The sequence below is a fragment of the Ranitomeya imitator genome, chromosome 4 (assembly GCF_032444005.1).
Source record: "Ranitomeya imitator isolate aRanImi1 chromosome 4, aRanImi1.pri, whole genome shotgun sequence".
In the NCBI taxonomy this organism is placed as follows: domain Eukaryota; kingdom Metazoa; phylum Chordata; class Amphibia; order Anura; family Dendrobatidae; genus Ranitomeya; species Ranitomeya imitator.
In genome coordinates, this window is record NC_091285.1 from 268,912,326 (window position 1) to 268,934,205 (window position 21,880).

General features: G+C 42.8%; 1 protein-coding gene across 1 annotated transcript in view; it reads right to left on the reverse strand.

Annotated features, from left to right (window-relative positions):
• The window catches only part of TPH2 (tryptophan hydroxylase 2), a 742,941-nt gene that overhangs the window by 531,805 nt on the left and 189,256 nt on the right, over positions 1–21,880 (reverse strand). Inside the window, exons 6-7 of the mRNA XM_069764593.1 lie at positions 8,932–9,128; positions 6,164–6,299 (exon numbers count right to left, since the gene is read on the reverse strand). Coding sequence (XP_069620694.1) covers positions 6,164–6,299; positions 8,932–9,128 — 333 coding nt within the window. The remainder of the gene's footprint in view (positions 1–6,163; positions 6,300–8,931; positions 9,129–21,880) is intronic.

The window sequence follows — 21,880 nt, forward strand, 5'->3', positions numbered from 1 at the left end:
TGGCTGAGCGAGATAAGGAAAAGACGGCATTCACCACACCAATGGGTCTATGTGAATTTAATCGCATGCCGTTCGGACTCTGCAATGCATCCGGTACCTTCCAGCGGCTGATGGAATGCTGCCTCGGACACAAGAACTTCGAGACCGTCCTCCTGTACCTAGATGATATGATCGTCTGTCTACACAAAGACTTACGAACAACACTTAATAGACCTGGCAGAAGTGTTCGAAGCCTTATCCAGGTATGGCATGAAAGTCAAGCCATCCAAATGTCACCTTCTCAAGCCAAAGGTACAGTACCTGGGACACATCGTGAGTTTGGAGGGAGTAGCACCAGATCCCGAGAAAATAAGCGCCATAAGGGATTGGCCAAGACCTACCAGCGCAAAAGAAGTGAGACAATTCCTGGGATTGGTGGGTTACTATCGCAGATTTATAAAAGGATTTACCAAGTTGGCAGCACCCTTGCAAGACACCTTGGTAGGGCAGACGAAGAAACCTTCAAACCGAAACCCTCCTTTTCAGTGGAACGACGAAAGGGAAGACTCCTTTGAACAACTAAAGAAGGCACTAACCGGAGAAGAGGTTCTGGCATACCCAGATTACCATAAACCTTTCATCCTCTACACCGATGCCAGTAATGTGGGACTAGGAGCGGTGCTGTCACAAAAGCAAGAAGGTCGGGAGAAAGTCATCGCCTTTGCAAGTAGAAAGCTCCGGCCTACTGAAAGAAATTCAGAAAATTACAGCTCCTTCAAATTGGAACTACTGGCAGTAGTTTGGGCTGTGACGGAGCGTTTCAAACACTATCTGGCCGCTGCAGAATTTATTGTCTATACTGACAACAATCCGTTGACCCACCTGGACACAGCCAAATTAGGTGCGTTAGAACAGCGATGGATAGCCCGGTTATCTAATTACAACTTCATAATCAAGTATCGAGCAGGTCGCAAAAATGGAAATGCTGATGCCCTATCCCGGATGCCACACTTGAGAGATGTAGAAGAGGAAACGGGGGAGCTTGAAGAAATTGAACTACCAGCCTTCCATCGTCCCAAGGCAAAACATCATCAGTCAAGTACCTATCAGAAACAACAAGAGGTGAATTTTAATCCGTTAGCACACCATAGATGGGCTGACACCCAAGACAGCAATCCGGCTGTGAAGTTGGTGAAGGAACTGTTGACTGAGCAAAGTGCATATCCCTATGAGGATGCCCCAGAAGAGACGCATCAACTCTGGAAAGAGAGAGGCAAAATGTTCCTGTATCAAGGGAAGCTCTGTAGAAGATACACCAATCCGAAAACACATGAATTGGTTTGGCAGATTATTGTGCCTAAACAAGATGTGAAGATGGTCCTCGAAGCTTACCATAATGGTGCTGGTCACTTCGGTTGGAAAAAGTTAGAAGTACTTCTAAGAGAAAGATTTTATTGGGTCGGGATGAGAAAATCAATCGAACAGTGGTGCAGAAATTGTGGCCCGTGCAACCTCAGAAGAAACGATCAAAAGAACCAAAGAGCACCACTGCAGCCCATAATCACCAAACAACCACTTGAACTTGTAGCCATGGACCACGTGAAGTTGACACCAAGCCGGTCCGGCTATGTCTATGCCTTGACCATCGTGGACCATTATTCACGTTTCTTGGTAGTAGTACCCGTAAAAGATCTGACAGCAAAAACAGCAGCCAAAGCGTTCCAAACGTACTTTTGTAGACCCCATGGATATCCGGAACAGGTTCTCACCGACCAAGGTACAGCCTTTGAATCAGAGATCTTCAGAGAATTCTGTAATATGTATGGTTGCAAAAAGATCCGGACGACGGCCTATCATCCACAAATAAACGGCTTATGCGAGAAGATGAACCATATTGTAATAGACCTACTAAAGACTTTACCTGAGACAGAAAGGAATCAATGGCCAGAGAAATTGCCTGACTTGGTGGATCTGTATAATCATGTCCCGGTGAGCTCCACCAACTGCACCCCAGCTTACCTTATTCGTGCAAGACCCGGCCAATTACCAATCGATCTAGAAATGGGAATTCTGAAACCAGACGCAGAAGTTCAAGACTCCAATTGGGATATCATACGGCAAAAGCAGTATCGCCAAGTGCAAGAGAATGTGGAAAGAAGCCTTCAGCAAACTAGAGAAAGACAAGAGCGAACTTTCAACCAGAATGCTCTAGCGACCCCATTAAGACCGGGTGACCAAGTGCTCAAGAGAAATCGTCGAACCAATAAACTGGACAATCAGTGGGAAGCCGTACCCTACACAGTTTTACCAACAAGAGTGGATAATCCTAAAATGTGTCTCATTAGCAAAAACGGAGGCTTAACATCTGTACTAGTGTCAAGAGACAATCTTAAATTATGTCCGGAAGCATTGAAAGAGCCAGACGTTGTCCAGCCAGAACCAGAAGTTATTCAACCCATACAGGTTCAACCAGTAAAGGAAAAAGAAGAGGAAGTGTATCACACCTGTATAGGAGACTTTCCCAAAACCCTACTAACATACCATGGTGCAGTAGTGGTTCCCATGGTGGCCTTTTACCCAACACCGAACCCAATACCAGAAGTCCCAAGACAGGAAGAGGCTGACCCCGTACTACAGGAGGTTCCAGGCCAGGAAGAACAGATTCCTGGTCAGAGTAATCCCATTCACGGTGGACTTGCCAACTCCATAGTCGTGGAATTATCTTTAGCAGAGCGGGCAGATACTACATCCGCAGTAGACATTAGTACACCACATGAAGAGACACCGCTATTACGTAGATCACAGCGTAGTACCCAGGGTCAATTACCGGCCAGGTATGCAGATTACCAACTATAAAGCTCATAATGTGAATTGTATATATGTTATGCCGTATATAGTTAAACAGAAAATGTAGTATAGTCATTGCTATCAGTCTGCAACGTTTAAGCCCAGTGCCTACAGAGACTTGTCTGTATGAACTTATTGCATATTCTTGAACTTTTTATCAGCCCGGAGGCACTAAATCAAAGCTCCGGAAAGACTGCTTTTTGAACTTTGCTTTTTGCTCTTTTTGAACTTTCTTTAGACTTTATATTGATAACTCCGTTGGAAAAATGGAACTAAATTCCTGGACACTAAGTACAGTGCCGTTCCTAATACCTTCAAGGATAGAACTGTATTAATGGACGCTATTTGAAGTGACTTTTTACAGAACTCTATTTTTGTTTCCTTGAGTGGTTTTTGTAACTTTTCATTTTTAAGACTCTGTACATATTAATTGTTATTTCAAAATGTTATTGTCCCACAGTCCCGGAGTACTGTTCTTAACTAAGGGGGAATGTGGCACCCCTAGGGGTATTTGCCACAAAAATAGTTACTGACAGTAAGTACAAATACTAAAATAGCAAGACTGCACTACCACCTCCGGCCAGAAGGGGGAGCTCCAGAGACTCCCCTTGATCCATTCTGGTCTGAGAGAAAAAATGGCAGTTGGGCCAAGGAGCTGATAGTGAGAGGTCATACAGTTGAATCTCTAACAGCCCTGTGACTGTTACCAGGCCTAAATCACCGGCCTGAGGAGAAGAGGGATAGAGAAAAAGGACATTGTGAGAACCGGGTAGCATTAATCACTACCCAGAACAGGCGCAAAGACGGATACCGGATCCGTGGCTGTATTCATTATATATAATACAGCAACCGGAAAAACGTGAGGTGATATCAGCTTCACTAGGGTCGGATGCAGCAACAGACACAGAGTTCAGCGGTACTCCCAGAGGGGGTAAACCGATAAAAGGACTCGGGTTGCCCGTCGAACCAGGACCCGGAGGGGACAGATTGGGCCGGCAGCCAGTTCACATACAGCAGCAGGACCACACAGAAATTGCGCACAATAAGAGGCGAAGACCCCGGCAGGGTCAAAGTAACTCAGAGTTCCCATACAGACTCCGGTGACAGGACTGGTTGTAAATCCTTTTATGTTAAAGTAAACTGGTTAAACGTTTCAGTGCCTCAGTCTTTCATTTGGACAATAGCCATCTATCCAGGATCGAGATCGTCACCGCTGGGAGAACCTGCTGCTGATCAAGTAAGTGCCTGTCCCCTCATGATACCCCTTACACTGTGCATTGCCTGAGGCCACAGCACCGGGTCAAGCCACCCGTGACATCCCCCTCAAGAGACAGACTCCATTGGTCCGGTGCTGGGTATCCCGGTCTCCTGGGCGTTACACTGGTCATTTTGGACACATTCACAGAGAACCCCTTTTAACAGGAACTGTTCCTTGCCATTAATATTTAAATAGTTTTATATGGCCTAAATTCTGCTTCATCCAATTTTAATGTGGATACCCTCAAATGAAAGCTGAAAGTCTGAACTTCAACTGCATCTGAATTGTTTTGTTTAAAAGTCATTGTGATAATGGCTATAACCAAAACTAGAAAAATGTTGCCTGTGTCCAAATATATATGGACTTAACTGTATGAGGTTTTTTTTATTGAATGTTACTTTTTATTGTCTTTACTAAGGAATTCTCTAGGGATGGGTCCTTAGGCTGCTTGTATTATTTACCCACTGAGCAATGTCCCCTTGTATAGACCTTGAAAATTATCAACAAATAAATGGCTTATAACTCTGGAAACATAAGGCGGATTAAAAAAATATAAAACTCAGAATAATCAGGGGAGCAGCAGGAATAAAATAGGAGTAAAAAACAAACTGACCATGGTTGACCTATTTATCATGATTTGCTTACCTAGCACTATCATATTCTACAGCACTTTACATACATTATCATCGCTGTCACTAATGAGGCTCACAATTTAGATTCCCTATCAGTATTTCTTCGGGGTGTGGGAGGAAACCAGGGGAAATCCATGTAAACACAGGGAGAACAAATAAACTCCTTACAGATGTTGTCTTTGGTGGGATTTGAACCCAAGCGCTGCAAACAAGAATGCTAACCACTGAGCCACCAGGCACTGGTGTTAGGTCCTTTTTACAGAAAAGTTTTAATTAACAAAAATTGCTGGCAATCATTAAACCATACTTATGACTAAACAGAAGGGTGTTGGCATTTGCTAGTGCTCTAGGTGTCGCACAAAATGGTTTTCCTATAGGAAGAATCCAGGAATCTACAAAAAAATCAAAAAACTGAATCTAAGCACTAACAGGCAGGTAGTTGCAACTTACCTGTCTGTTGTGCCCGACGCCGTTCTCCCCGGCAGAGAATAGCCACAGACCGCTCCTGCCGGGGATTCAGCTGCATCTGGTGATGTCACATCTACAGAGAGGAGGCTTCTTTTCTGGTCCGCTCTGCCGACAGGGTGGAACTTCCAAGGTCATTCTGATTGCCAGCCGGAGCCAAGCTGCCTAAGTGGGTGAACCGGATGTCAATCAAAATGACCTAGAAAGACCTGCCCTGTCACATCAGCAGAGGCAGCTGAATCCCCGGCAGGAGAGATCTGTCAGCGTGCACAACAGGCAGGTAAGTTGCCATTATCTGCCTGCTAGTGCTTAGATACATTTTTTGTAAGGTCCCGGATACCCCTTTTAAGTATGGATGTTTTTGAAACTATTGTTCTGCTATTTCATGGGATCCAATGCACTAATACTCAAGCACTGCTAATGATCTACTGTGAAATGTTCCATTATCACTCCAATCTATGTCATGTGCTGCATTTTCTCAGCTCGAATTTTTATATGAATGAAATATTTTTATTTTTTGGCAATGATCCAAAATGTATATAAATATTACAGCTGACTGCGCATACATAGTTTGTCCAAATCATTATCTTTGTGGCAGTCAGTGAGCTTTCAGACTAAATTTGGAATCGTACCCATGTCAAATCCCGAAGGCTCATTCTAGACTGGAGTGTTCTTTTCTAATTGCTTTTAGGTATAATTTGGCAAGAAGAGTCAAGTCTAAGTAAAGACGTACGGGCACTGCAAAGACATATCTGCATGCAGAAACGCAATGTGAAACATGTATTTTCCTATAATCAAGTGAACCCAACCTTTATTGATTTTCTTGGATAGAAAATGACAGATGTTGTTCATTAGTCGTATTGTGCACAGAGGAACCCTAGCATAATTGGATGTGCTATAATTTAAGTGCTGCATCCTCGGCTGCATAATAATCTCCGCAGCCTGACTTCATAGCTACAAAACAGAAGCAGAGAATACTTACGGCTCAGGTGTATACAGCGGATCTGATCCGTGTCTGATGTACTGCGTGCAGTGAAACACTCTATAGGCTAGCCCAGCTAAGAAGTCTCGTGGGGAGAGGTATCCAGCCACAGGTCTCACTGTGAATCCAGATCTTTCTATAGAAAAAGATAAGAATACTTAGGCATTTATCAAGGGAAATGTTGTGGAAAAATATATTCCAGACATTTAATAGGAAAACAGGGAATTTAATACACTTTAATTATTCTATTAGGACAGGAAAATGGTTCTCCTACAACTCGCTCATCTGCATATAAAAGTAGAATGCATTTGTATCCAGTGGTGCTGGAAAGGCCTCCGGTCGTTTATGCTTTTCCATTAGCATGAGGCCCTTTAGTATGTCTGCCACCTAAAGTTGTGGTGAATAATAATGTATATATCAAAACCCTTCCCCTGGGCTGAAAATCAGAGGTGGCCACATGCATTTTCTATACACTAGTTAAAATCATCTTAAGGTAGAGAAGAAAGGAAGAACAGAGGACACACTGAACATACATATGAGAGTGCCGAATTCTGTCGTGATATATATACATATATATATATATAAAATATAATAACTAGAGATACTGATACTATAACCCGCACTTTTTGGAACTGGACACTTTTAGCCAAAGTGACAAAATGATTCATTTGTTGTAGAATATGTGATATTGCTACGTTGTTTTATCAGTAACGGTCTACTCGCTAGAGCTTTTTTTAAAAATGAGGATTAATGGATATAAATGGTACAAAAAGCATCCATTTTTCAATCAATTTTTTCAATCCATTACCTATCGACTTTCCTGTAAGTATCCACTTTTACGGATGCGATTATGTTCTGTAATATACTGTGGACTGAACATTTTCTGTTGATTACAACATATCTATGGGATGCATGGACCAGACATTCATTTACTAGAAAGTGACTTGTCCCCTGCAGTACCGCTAGTAACCAGATGGCAGTGTGCCCATTCTTCTCATAGATATCAAGGCAACAGTGCCACCTGCTGTGAGATCGAGTTCAGATTTCAATGCATTCTTTTGTAATGAGGAGCTGATTAGAAATGACATATATTTGCAGGCTGGAAGTCCTTTAACATTTGTCTTATTAAATAAAAGCATAACAGTGGCACTTGTGTGATAGAAGCTATCGTTCGTTATAATTCCAGATATTAATGAACCTGGGAGATGGCAGCACTAAGCCAAAGATCATAGGTTCCAAGCTTGATGAGGGAGTCAGTTATCAAATAAACTTAGAGAAAATCATTTTCCAATGGCTAAAACTGATAATAGAGTTAAGAGCTGTTGGTGTGACTTAGTGGAGATCAAATCTGTGCCCTATCGCCCCCCTTGCTTCTTTCCAAAAGGCAGTGAGACCCTATAGTTAGTGGACTACAGAGGCTGTAACTATGGTCTTTTCACCCCTGCAATGGATACCTTTTGCAGATGCATATCTCCACTCCATGCCCAGACGAGCTGACAGATGCTTCGTGCTATGACACTATTATGTCCAAGGGTGGACACAGTCAGGAGAGGACCTCCATCTGCTTTGGTGATGGCTCTGTTTCATTCCCCAAGTTTCACCAAATTTTGTCCACCCTTGAATGTGCTTATTACATTTCTTTCCACTCCACGCTGCTATAAGATGAAGAAGGGGTTACTGTCCTCTGACATCAAAGCTTCATGTGTCCACGTGTACTAATGATTTTACAAATATAACAACGGATGCACTTAAATCAGTTGTCATGCATAATTTATGTCTTGTAAAAATATCTATTTTTAAGCCCTAACTACTTTTATAGCTTTATTTGACAATTCCATACCATTCTCTTTATACAGCTAATCCCTATATTTGTTTTTTGCCTTTTTACTTTACTTTCTGTAATGTTTTGTTTGAGGAGAGTCTCAAACAAGATGTCATCAAGAGCATAGCCCTTCAGTTACTTCACCACAGATTTGTCACACCTCCTGAAACAGGACGCCAACAGTGGGGCGGCGCTGCTGTCACAGTTCCTTTCAATAATGTCCCCTGATGACACACACAATCAATTGCAGTGATGGAAGCAGAGAGAAATTACCAGAATGACGGAGCATCACTGCCACCACACTTTTTCTACAGCCATCACTCCACAGCTTCTGTCCACACCACCTCTGAATTGAGATGTCATCGGAGGGCGGTGATAGTAGCAAGGTGAGTGACAACAGCGCTGCCCCACAGCTTCTGTCACTGACCTGAAACAAATCATGATGAGGTGGTGAGAAGCAGGGTGAGTGACAGCATCACAGCCACTGGATGACGTTTCATTTCAGGTCAATGACAGAAGATGTGGGACGGTAATGTTGTCACTCACCCTGCTTCTATCACCGCTCCTTATAATGTCTCAATTCTGTGAAAGATGTTATGGGGACACAAGCTGTTTGGCAGTGGACACATAATCTGCAATGTGGTGGTGGTATAGAAGAAGTGTGGCAGTGGTGATGGACATTGTAGCACAGCGGTCATTTTTCTCTGCCTCCATCACTGTGATTAATTCTTACACCTCATAGAGAGAAAGACAGTACCTTGCTTACTCTCTACAGGAGAGGGAGAGAGAGGGGACCCCACTGACAATAAAAGCTTACATGCTATATAAGAGGGAGGGAGGACGCAAAAAGACAAACTATGAATTTCAGGAAATTCTATTCAACTTTGATCCTCTGTGGATCGATCTGTACATCTTTAAGTAAGTACAAGTAAGCTTTAAAGCTCACCTTTCAAAAAAAGGGCAACATCCTCCAGTTGTGGTACATTATCATCTCTGTAGCCACAGTATTTTGTTAACAAAGGAAAGTTCTTCAAGTATTCTCTGCAGGCATGAGTTGGGTAGAGTTTTGTGAGTTCTTTGAACACTGTGCTCCATGTCTTTATTTCTTCTGCTGTATACTCCACCCTTGGAATAGGATGGCCACTAAATTGACATAATAAAACATGAATTACAACAAACTATAAACCATTCTATCAATTTACTACAGAAATCCAAAACTTTTATAAACATAGTGTTAAATGGAGCCTGTGTAGGGGATGTGAAATGTTTGATATTCCCTTTTCTCCCCAACCCCTTTAAGTGTGTAAAATGCTTGTTATTAATGTGTTCATACATGGTGGTACTGCTGCACATAAAGTGTATTACCACCGTGTACAAGAGCATTGCTATACCTATTGTATATTGCTCTGAATATTTGATTGTTTACATGCCATTGTTCACACACACATGTGTTATAGGGAAAGTTTGTCCTCGAGCCCAGTGTAGTGATAGGGGCATAGTGTTTCTAGTTGGCCACTAGAGGGGGCACTATAGGACATAGTTAGAGTAGGAGGGGGCACAGTGGGATATGAATAGTTAAGCATCCTGCTTTTAGTCAGTCGGGGCCTGGGCACCCGTGCAGATCACTGGGCTGCTTGGCCAGGAGTCACTGTGCCCCCGCACTGTTAAAGAAAGGGGCCCAGCATAGCATACATAGTACCGAAGAATTCCTCTAGAAGGAAAGAAGTACGACAGCGCTGTGGATTCAGCTAAAGGGATCCGTCCCCATAGTGAGAGAAAGAAGATTATTCAGCCAGGCAGCACAAGCAAGATGTGGCAGATCTTTGCCTGGGCGGCTCTTCTTAAAACCGGGGCGAAGCGGTGTAGGACTCCCCCATGTGAAGCAAGAATTCCGGAGGGAATAGATTCTACAGGACAGGAAGATTTGACCAGTCCCGGGGCTGAGCATAGCGAAGGAAAGGACAGAGAAGGGACAGAAAGGAAGAAATCAACTGCAATACTTGAAGTGCCTGTATTTGAACAAGCTGTGCTAAGTAAAAGAGTTAACATTGAAGCTAAGCCGCAGTGGCTGAGATCATACAGCTGATGCCTGTCACATACTTCCTGCAGTTTGGGCCACATGTATCAGCTGTTGGTTTTAAATAAATAACATGCAAGTTATACTGTGACCTTTCACACAAATCTGCTTCTCTGAAATGCTTGCAGCTTATTTTAATTATCTTTATTATTAGAAATGCTGTGAATTTTATTGAACTCCTAATCCCTGATGCTTTCACCAAGGCCCTGACCAAGAGAGGTTTGCGCATAACAAAAACTATTGCATCCAATGTTCAGCATAAATGAGCCCAACCGAATCACTTATGAGAATTCTGAAGAGACAAGTTGAGCATCACTCTCCATCCAGCATCCAGCCTCTAAGAGAGCTTGTTCTTGAAGAATGGAAATAGATGTTGCGATATGTCACAAAATTATTTTATTCCATGGTTAGAAGACTTGGCAATGTCGCTAAAAATCATGGAGATCATGTAAAATACTAAATGTAGTCGTTTTTTATATGGGGTGTATTCATTTTTGTATCAACTAATTTGACTAAAACTGAAGATTTTGTGGTAAAAGTTATACTAACCTTATTTTCATGTTATGGGTTAAAAACTGTTCTCTTAATCAGTTCTTGTCAAAATCTTGGAAATTGTTATAGCATTCAGTGAGATATTGATTAAAATATAACTTTTCAAGGACGGTGTTTTCATTTTTTCTGAGCACTGTATGTAAAACTGTTTTGTTGCAGATGGCAGCCAAATAGTTTCTAACATTTTCTTGCAAAAAAATAAATAGCTGGTTGTAACAGGCAATAGAGTTACAGCGCTATTTGTCATAAAAAGAGACGTTCCAGCACAAGTGCAAAAATACAATGTCACTTTCCCAGTTATGAATTCTGTACCAAAATTGTGCTAGACATGTCTTCTCAACCTGTTAGGTTTTGCTCTTTCAACACACTGATGCACATGAGATTAATGAGCTCTAAATTAAAAAAGACAAATTTATCTTTCATTTTTCTTAAGTGTTATCCTATTCTTCCTTGTATAATGCTATTAATCCAGACGTCAATAGCTGTCGGTGCGTAAAGTGGTGTAGCACATTCACTGGGCCATGACTATTACTGGGACAATACAAACATCCTATTATATTACTTCCAAGCCTTAGTTATTGTTATACTACAAAACAGAAAACTAGTTCAAATTTTACTTTTTTACAGTTAGAATTCTTAAAGGCTAAATTCACTTTTGCATGGATTTTTTTTTTCATTTTTTTCCTAAGTGCAAAGTTAAGCAACTTTCTAAATAGTCTTCAAAATAAATGTTCTACCATTTTATTGCTGAAGACCGTAAGGCTATGTTCGCACATTGCATTTTTGCTGCTTATTTCATGCTAATTAAAAGCCGCAAAAGCTATGAGATTTCAGAAATCTCATGCACACGCATTTGGTTTTTTCCTGACTCAATCGGAAAAAATGCTGCATTTTTGAAAACTGCAACTTGTCGATTCTTTCAACCTTTTTGCAGTGTTTTTTTTTTGTTTTCGTTTTTTCACCCATAGAAAGCAATGAGTAAGTGTAAAAATGCAGCAAAAAAGTGCTATCAGTTTTTCAGTGTTTTTGGTGTACAGCAAGATGTATAACCCATTTATTTTACTGATTTTTCCAAGTATAAACCAAAATGTCTTGGTATCCACACACGAGCATGGTTCTTAGTATTTTTTTTTTTGGAATGTAATCTACATCTTATTTTTTTACAGCAATCCTTTTGTTTTTACTTACTGTAAGTATAGTTTAATGAAATTAGTAAGAACTCAGTGTTCTGCAAAATTTTTATAAATTCATCAGTTCTCCTGTTCCTGGTTCTCGCAGTTCTCAGCTCACCCTCTCTGCTCTCTCAGGGACTGTGTGAGGGCTCATACTAAATATAGGTACCTGTGTGTCGGTTCATGTTGTATATTGGAGGCTATTTCTTGGTTCATATCAAATATAGGAGTTATGTCGGGGGCTCATGCTGTATATTGGAGGATATGTGGGGCTTCGTACTGTAATTAGGAGGCTATGTGAAGGCTCATACTGTATAAAGGAGGCTATGTGAGGGCTCATACTGTGAGGGCTTTGTCGGGGCTCATACTGCATATGGGGATTTGTGAGGGCTCTTCTTGTATATAGGGGACTGTGTGGGGTTTCACCCTGTATATAGGGGCTGTGTGCAGGCTCATACTGTATAGGGGCTATGTGGGGGCTCATACTATATATAAGGGGCTGTGTGGGGGCCATGCTGCATATTGTAGCCTATATGGGAGCTCATGCTGTATATAGGGAGGCTGTGTGATGGCTCATGTTGTATAAAGGGGGTTATGTGGGGGCTCATGCTGTATATAGGAGGCTGTGTGGGGGTTTACGCTGTATATAGGAAGGCTGTGTGGGGGCTCATTCTGTATATAGGGAGGCTGTGAAGGGGCTTATGCTGTATATAGGGGTATATCAGCATACTTAATTTGGCTCAATATTAAGTGATAATATAAATGTAAAATTGTATAATTGTCATGAACATTAATATGTTAATATTAATATTGAGGATAATTATTTTCAGCCTATTGGTTCGTCTCTCCACAACAGTCACGGTCTCTCATTTGGACCCTCTGGAAAATTATTTGCCCACCCCTGATGTAAACCATTCCATTGTAGCTCTGGCAGTATGTTTGGCATCATTGTCCTGCTGGTAGTTTATCCTACTCTCCAGTCTCAAGTCTTTTGTAGCCTCTAAAAGGCTGTTCTCCAGGACTGCCATGTATTAACACAATCCATCTTCATATCAACTCCAACCAGCTTCCTGTTCATGCTGAAGAAAAGCATCACATCATCATTATGCTGCCACAACCATGTTTGACGGTAAGGATGGTGTTTTCAGGGTGATGTGCAGTGTTAGTTTTCTGCAAGACACAGCATTTTGCATTTTGCACCAAAAGTCCTACTTTGGTCTCATCTCACCAGAGCACATTCTTCCATATGCTAGCTGTGCTCCCCACATGATTTTTTGAAAACTGCAAACAGGACTTCTTATGGCTTGCTTTCAAAAATTGCTTTCCTCTTCCACCCTTCAATAAAGGTCAGATTTGACTAATAGTTGTCCTGTGGACAGATTCTTCCAACTGACCTGAGGACTTCTGCAACCCCTCACGATTAACTATGGGTCTCTTGGCTGCTTCTCTAGTGATCTCTCTCCTTGTTTGAGATGTCAGTGTAGGTGGATGGCCAAGCCCCGGTAGGTTTGCTATTGTGCCATGCTTCTTCCATTTTTGGCTGATGGATTGAACAGTGCTCTTTGAGATGTTCAGAGCTTGGGTTATTTTTTATTACCTAACCCTGCTTCACAATTTATCCTTAACCTATCTGATGTGTTCCCTGGTTTTCATTATGCTTTTTGATCCCTAATGTTCTTAAATAAACTTCTGAGGTCTTCACAGAATAGTTGTAGCTATACTGAGAAAACATTTCACACACGTGGACTCAATTTACTAATTATGTGAGTCCTGGAGGCAACTAGTCACTTAGGATTTTATTAGGGGTTAGATTACATATTTTTAAAATAATTAGAAAAATAAATAATTTCCTGTGTTCTTCCCAAAAACTTGCTACTTTGTGTTAGTATATTATATAAAACCCAATAAAAAACCTTTATGTTTCTGAGTGTAACTTGAAAAAACGTGGAAAAGTTTACTGGGTATGAAAACTTTTTCAAGACATTGTATATGCTAATAATGACAGAAGCATCACCCTAGATATAGACAGACATCAGAACTAAAATGTATTACTGAGAGAGACACTGCCAAAATCTGAAAGTTGGAATGTGCTTTAAACTACATAACAGGTGGTGTGAAAATCAGTGTAGGAATGAAAAATGCATACTGCAAGTTAGTGCAATTTTATTAAAGAAAGGTAATCAACATACAGTGTGTAAAAATAACTTTATCCATTTTAAAGGTGTCCTTTGCTTTTACAAGCATACATATCCTTATGATTAAAAATACTGATGTAAATATATTCAGCACTTGATTTGATATGGAAATAAAAAATATCCATTTAAAATGTAAAAAAATGGAAAAATTTCCAACCTCTGTTGTATATACAGCTCTGAAAAAAATTAAGAGATCACTTCAAAATTTTCAGTTTCTCTGATTTTTCTCTTTAAAGGTATAATTTTGAGCAAAATGTACATTGAACATTATTGTTTTATTCTATAAACTACTGACAATGTATCTGAAATGCAAAGCTAAAAAGTTTGTATTTTTTTGCAGCAAATGAGAAATCGTCAGAATAATAAAAAAGAAACAGTGCTTTCAGACCTCAAATAATGGAAAGAAAACTAGTTCTTATTCATGTAGAAACAACAATACTCATGTTTTAACTCAGGAAGAGTTCAGAAATCAATATTTAGTGGAATAACCATGATTTTTAATCACAGCTTTCATGCGTCTTGGCATGTGTCTTGATCACCTATTCAGAAGCACATTAAGTAGAATGAGGTGTACTTTGGTTGGAATTCAACTGACTCTGGAATGGAATGGCTGTTAGACGTGTAAATATGGTGATTTTTAGAGAACTGTGCAGTGGTCTCTTAACCCCTTAATGCCCAAGGGTCGTTTGCACGTTAATGACCCAGCCAATTTTTACAATTTTGACCACTGTCCATTTATGAGGTTATAACTCTGGAACGCTTCAACAGATCCTGATGATTCTGACATGTTTTCTCATGACATATTTCACTTCATGATAGTGGTAGAATTTCTTTGATATTACCTGCGTTTATTTGTGAAAAAAATGAAAATTTGTCAAAAATTGGGAAAATTTCGCAATTTTCCAACTTTGAATTTTTATGCCCTTAAATCATAGAGATATGTCACACAAAATACTTAATAAGTAACATTTCCCACATATCTACTTTACATCAGCACAATTTTGGAACCAAAATTTTTTTCTGTTAGGGAGATATAAGGGTTCAAATTTGGCCAGCAATTTCTCATTTTTACAACACCATTTTTTTAGGGACCACATCACATTTGAAGTCACTTTGAGGGATCTATATGATAGAAAATACCCAAGTGTGACACCATTCTAAAAACTGCACCCCTCAAGGTGCTAAAAACTTTATTAACCCTTCAGGTGTTTCACAGGAATTTTTGGAATGTTTAAAAAAAATGAACATTTAACTTTTTTGACAAAAATATTACTTCAGCTCCAATTTGTTTTACTTTACCAAGGGTAACAGGAGAAATTGGACCACAAAAGTTGTTGTACAATTTGTTCTGACTATGCTGATACCCCATATGTGGGGGTAAACCACTGTTTGGGCGCATGGGAGAGCTCAGAAGGGAAGAAGCGCCGTTTGACTTTTCAATGCAAAATTGACTGGAATTGAGATACATACATGCTAGCCACCTTAGGGAGAGACCCAAGTTGGGCTAAATGTAGCGGGACGAAAGAGACCGAAAAGCCCTCTACTTAAAGGAAATACATAGTGGATGCTTTCCTGAAACGGAAAGTACTTGCAAGCAGCATAATACAAAGAATAGCAGGTTTACCCAGAATCCTTTGCAGTAGGCGGAGCTTTCCGTTTCAGGAAAGCATCCACCTGGAATTGAGATAGGATGCCATGTTGCGTTTGGAGAGCCCCTGATGTGCCTAAACATTGAAACCCCCTACAAGTGACATCATTTTGGAAAGTAGACCCCCGAAGGAACTTATCTAGATGTGTGGTGAGCACTTTGACCCACCAAGTGCTTCACAGAAGTTTATAATGCAGAGCTGTAAAAATAAAAAAATTATATTTTTTACAAAAATTATATTTCACCCCCAATTTTTTATTTTCCCAATGGTAACAGGAGAAATTGGACCACAAAAGTTGTTGAGCAATTTGTTCTGAGTATGCTGATACCCCACATGTGGGGGTAACCCACCGTTTGGGCGCAGGGCAGAGCTCGGAAGGGAAGGAGCGCCATTTGACCCTTCAATGCCAAATTGACTGGAATTGTGGAAGCCATGTTGCATTTGGAAAGCCCCTGATGTGAATAAACATTGAAACCCCCCACAAGTGACACCATTTTGGAAAGAAGACCCCCTAAGGAACTTATCTAGTTGAGTTGTGAGAACTTTGAACCTCCAAGTGTTTCACTGCAGTTTATAACGCAGTCGTGAAAATAAAAAAAAAATTTCCACAAAAATTATGTTTTAGCCCCCAGTTTTGCATTTTCCCAAGGGTAACAGGAGAAATTGGACCCCAAAAGTTGTTGTGCAATTTGTCCTGAGTATGCTGATACCCCACATGTGGGGGTAAACCACTGTTTGGGCGCAGGTCAGAGCTCGGAAGGGAAGGAGCACCATTTGACCCTTCAATGCAAAATTGACTGGAATTGTGGAAGCCATGTTGCATTTGCAGAGCCCCTGTTGTACCTAAACAATAGAAACCCTCCACAAGTGACCCCATATTGGAAACTAGACCCCCCAAGGAACTTATCTAGATGTGTTGTGAGAACTTTGAACCCCCAAGAGTTTCACTACAGTTTATAACGCAGAGCCGTGAAAATAAAAAAATCTTTTTTTCCACAAAAATTATTTTTTAGCCCCCAGTTTTGTATTTTCCTAAGGGCAACAGGAAAAATGGGACCCCTAATGTGGGGGTAACCATCGTTTGGGTGCATGGCAGAGCTCGGAAGGCAAGGAGCACTGTTTTACTTTTTCAATGCAGAATTGGTTGGAATTGAGATCAGAAGCTATGTCGCATTTGGAGAGCCCCTGATGTGCCTAAACAGTGGAAACCCCCCAATTCTAACTGAAACCCTAACCCAAATACACCCCTAACCTTATTCCCAACCCTAACAATAACCCTAACCACACCCCTAACCCGAACATGCCCCTAGCCCTAATCCCAACCACATGCCTAAACCCAATGCACCCCTAACCCCAACACACCCCTAAGCCAAAACCCAACCCTAACCACACCCCTAACTCCAACACACACCTAACCCTATTCCCAAACATAACCCTAACCACACCCCTATGTTATGGACCTGGTGGTTAGGAGCACCCGGAACGACCTGATGGTTAAACTCACACAGGACTAGCTCTGGGAAGTGGGAGCTCTGCTGACCGCAATCCTATCATACAACTAGAAATAGCTGTGGAGCGTACCTAACATGACCTAGATGCCTCTTCACAGCCGTGAGTCGGTGCGGAGGTGCCACTCTGCATCCCAGAGCTTCCAGCAAGCAAGGCAAAATCATGATAGCCAACTGGACAAGGAAACAATGAACAAATAATAACCAGCAGGGACTTAGCTTCTGCTGGAGTAGACAGGTCACCAGAAAGATCCAAGAGCGAACTGAACCAGTACAAGAACATTGACAGCTGGCATGGAGTAACGATCTGAGTGGAGTTAAATAGAACAGCCAGCCAAAGAATAAACTACGTCACCTGTGGAAGGAACCTCAGAACCAGCAGCTCCACTCACAGCCACCAGAGGGAGTCCATGGACAGAACTCGCCGAAGTACCATTCATGACCACAGGAGGGAGTTCGAAAACAGAATTCACAACACCCCTAACCCTAATCCCAACCATAAATGTAATCCAAACCATGACTTTAGCCCCAACCCTAACTTTAGCCCCAACCCTAACTTTAGCCCCAACCCCAACTTTAGCCCCAACCCCAACTTTTGCCCCAACCCTAACTGTAGCCCCAACCCTAACTGTAGCCCCAACCCTAACTGTCGCCCTAACCCTAACTGTAGCCCTAACCCTAACCCTAATGGAAAAATGGAAATAAATACATTTTTTAAATTTTATTATTTTTCCCTAACTAAGGGGGTGATGAAGGGGGGTTTGATTTACTTTTATAGTGGGTTTTTTAGCGGATATTTATGATTGGCAGCTGTCACACACTAAAAGACGCTTTTCATTGCAAAAAATAGTTTTTGCGTGTCCACATTTTGAGAGCTATAATTTTTCCATATTTTGGTCCACAGAGTTATATGAGGTCTTGTTTTTTGCGGGACGAGTTGATGTTTTTATTGGTAACATTTTCGGGCACGTGACATTTTTTGATCGCTTTTTATTCCGATTTTTGTGAGGCAGAATGACCAAAAACCAGCTATTCATGAATTTGTTTTGGGGGGACATTTATACCGTTCCACATTTGATAAAAGTGATAAAGCAGTATTATTCTTCGGGTCAGTACAATTACAGCGATACCTCATTTATATAATTTTTTTATGTTTTGGCGCTTTTATACAATAAAAACTATTTTACATAAAAAATAATTATTTTTGCATTGCTTTATTCTGAGGACTATAACTTTTTTATTTTTTCGCTGATGATGCTGTATGGCGGCTCTTTTTTGCGGAACAAGATGATGTTTTCAGGGGTACCTTGGTTATTTATATCCGTCTTCTTGATTGCGTGTTATTCCATTTTTTGTTTGACGGTATGATAATAAAAGTTTTTTTGCCTCTTTTTTCTGTAGGGTGTTCACTGAAGGGGTTAACTAATGGGAGACTTTTATAGGTCGGGTCGTTACGGATGCGGCGATAATAAATATGTGTACTTTTATTGTTTTTTTTTATTTAGATAAAGAAATGTACTAATTGGAGCAATATTTATTTTCTTTATTTAGGATTTTTTTTTTTTTTTTACAAATGTAAATATATATTTTTTTATTTTATAACATTGCCCCAGGGGGAACATCACTATATATTATCAGATCGCTGATCTGACACTTTGCAGTGCACTGTGTCAGATCCGCGATCTGACAGGCACTGCAGGGAGGCTTGCTGGTGCCTGCTCTGAGCAGGCGTTTGCAAGCCACCTCCCTGTAGGACCCGGAAGGAGCCCCGTGGCCATTTTGGATCTGGGGCCTGCAGGGAGGAGGACATAGGAGACCCTCTGAACAGCGCAATCACATAGTGTTGTTCCGAGGGTCTCAGGGAAGCACACAGAGAGCCCCCTCCCTGCGCGATGCTTCCCTATGCCACCGTAATGCTGCGATTATGTTTGATCGCAGTGTTCCAGGGGTTAATGTGCTGGGAGTGGTCCATGACCGCTCCTGGCACATAGTGCCGGATGTCAGCTGTAATAATCAGCTGACACCCGGCGGCGATCTACTATGACATTCTATCTCATCACTGGGAATTAAATCCCAGGTCATCTCGACGGGATAGTACGTCATATGGGATTAAGGAGTTAATTTTTGCCAGAGCTGTATATTGTAAGATGGCTGCCGGATGAGTCCTTGAGGGGAGATATGTGTTATTCAGAGACGTATCGAGGTGCACAGTTGGCAGGGGGGCACATTCGGGCAGCCTAATGTGGCAGTTCACAGTGTCTCCCCCGGCGGCTGCATTTTGCCGCCCCCGGAATGAGAGTCAGCTGTTCTCTGAGCCGACTGTCAAGCTGACAGCCGGCACAGAGAAGCTGCAGTGCTCCGGCTCCCAGTGTTCAATTGTACTTGCATCTTACAGAGTGATTAGAACAGAGTTAATTTCTTGAGGTAATAATGTCACTGGAAGGGGTGGGGCCTCCTTTAGTCCAGTGCAGACCGGATAGCAGGAAGCTCCATTTTGCTGAGGCTGCTGGAGAAAAGAAGCGGGAAATAAGGGGTTGCACCTGCACCATGGAGCCATGTGAGGAGAGAACCAAAGGGCTGCACCATGGAGCCATGTGAGGAGAGAACCGAGGGGCTGCACCACAGAGGTGTGAGGAGAGTACTGATGGGCTGCCCAATGGACCCTTGTACAAATGGGAATGAGGACGCAGGACTCAGTGTGAGTGCTCTGAGCATGTATTTTGGAAAGGGGTTGCAGTTACTTGAGTGGAGCTACATAGGAAAGATGATGATGAGGTGCTGTGTGGGGAATGATGAGAGACTGTGTGGGGGATGATGAGAGACTGTATGGTGGATGATGAGAGGCTGTGTGGGAATGGAGGGATGATGAGGGGCTGTGTGGGAAATGGAGGGATGATGAGGGGCTGTGTGAGAGATGATGAGAGGCTGTGTGGTAGATGATGAGAGGCTGTGTGGAGAATGGAGGGATAATGAGTTGCTGTGTGGGGAATGGGGGGATGAGGCGTTGTGTGAATGGGGATGATGAGGGGCTGTGTGGGGAATGGGGGGATGATGAGGGGCTGTGTGGGAGATGATGAGAGACTGTGTGGGGAATGATGAGAGACTGTGTGGTGGATGATGAAAGGCTGTGTGGGGAATGGAGGGATGATGAGGTGCTGTGTGGGGAATGGAGGGATGATGAGGGGCTGTGTGGGAGATGATGAGAGGCTGTGTGGGGAATGGAGGGATGATGAGGTGCTGTGTGGGGAATGGAGGGATGATGAGGGGCTGTGTGGGTGATGATGAGAGGCTGTGTGGTAGATGATGAGAGGCTGTGTGGGGAATGGAGGGATGATAAGTTTCTGTGTGGGAAATGGGGGGATGATGAGGTGTTGTGTGAATGGGGATGATGAAGGGCTGTGTGGGGAATGTAGGGATGATGAGGTGCTGTGTGGGGAATGGGGGGATGATGAGAGACTGTGTGGTGGATGATGAGAGGCTGTGTGGGGAATGAAGGGATGATGAGGTGCTGTGTGGGGAATGGAGGGATGATGAGGGGCTGTGTGGGGGATGATGAGGGGCTGTGGGGGATGATGAGAGGCTGTGTGGTAGATGATGAGAGGCTGTGTGGTAGATGATGAGAGGCTGTGCGGGGAATGGAGGGATAATGAGTCGCTGTGTGGGGAATGGAGGGATGATGAGTTGCTGTGTGGGGAATGGGGGGTGATGAGGTGCTGTGTGGGGAAAGGATGGATGATGAGGGGCTGTGTGGTGGATGATGAGAGGCTGTGTGGTAGATGATGAGAGGCTGTGTGGGGAATGGAGGGATGATGAGTTGCTGTGTGGGGAATGGGGGGATGATCAGGCGCTGTGTGAATGGGGGGTTGATGAGGGGCTGTGTGGGGAAAAGGTGGTATGATGAGGGACTGTTTGGAGAAGGGGATGATGAGGGGCTGTGTGGTTAGAAGGGGGGATGATTAGGAACTTTGGGGGGAAGGGGGTGATGAGGTGCAGTGTAGGGAATAGGGGATGATGAGGGTCTGTGTGGGGAGAAAGGGAATGATGATAGGCTGTGTGGTGGATGATGAGAGGCAGTGTGGGGAATGGAGGGATGATGAGGTGCTGTGTGGGGAATGGGGGTGATGAGGGGCTGTGTGAACGGGGGGATGATGTGGGGCTGTGTGAATGGGGGAATGATGTGGGGCTATGTGGTGAGAAGGGGGATGATTAGGTGCTGTGGGAAGGGGGTGATGAGGTGCTGAGTAGGGAATGGAGGATGATGAGGGGCTGTGTGAGGAGGGGGGATGATTAGGGGCTGTGGAGAGAAGGGGGTTGATGAGGTGCTGTATAGGGAATTGGAGATCATGAGAGGCTGTGTGGGGAATGGGGGGATAAGGGGCTGTGTGGGGAATGGAGATGATGAGGGGCTGTGTGGGGAGAAGGGGGGATGATGAGGGGCTGTGGGGAGAAGGGGGGTGATGGGCTGTATGGGGAAAATGGGGCTGTGTGGGGAATGGGGGGATGAGAGGCTGTGTGGGGGATGATGAGTGATGAGGGCCTGTGTGGGAATGGGGGATGATGAAGGGCTTTGTGGAGAAGGGGGTGATGAGGGGCTTTGTGGGGAATGGGAGATGATTAGGGGCTGTGTGGGGAATGGGGGGATGATGAGGGGCTGTGTGGGGAATGGGGGAATGATGAGGGGCTATGGGGGTGATGAGGGGCTGTGGGGGGATGAGGAGATGGAGGTGATGAAGGCCTGCGTG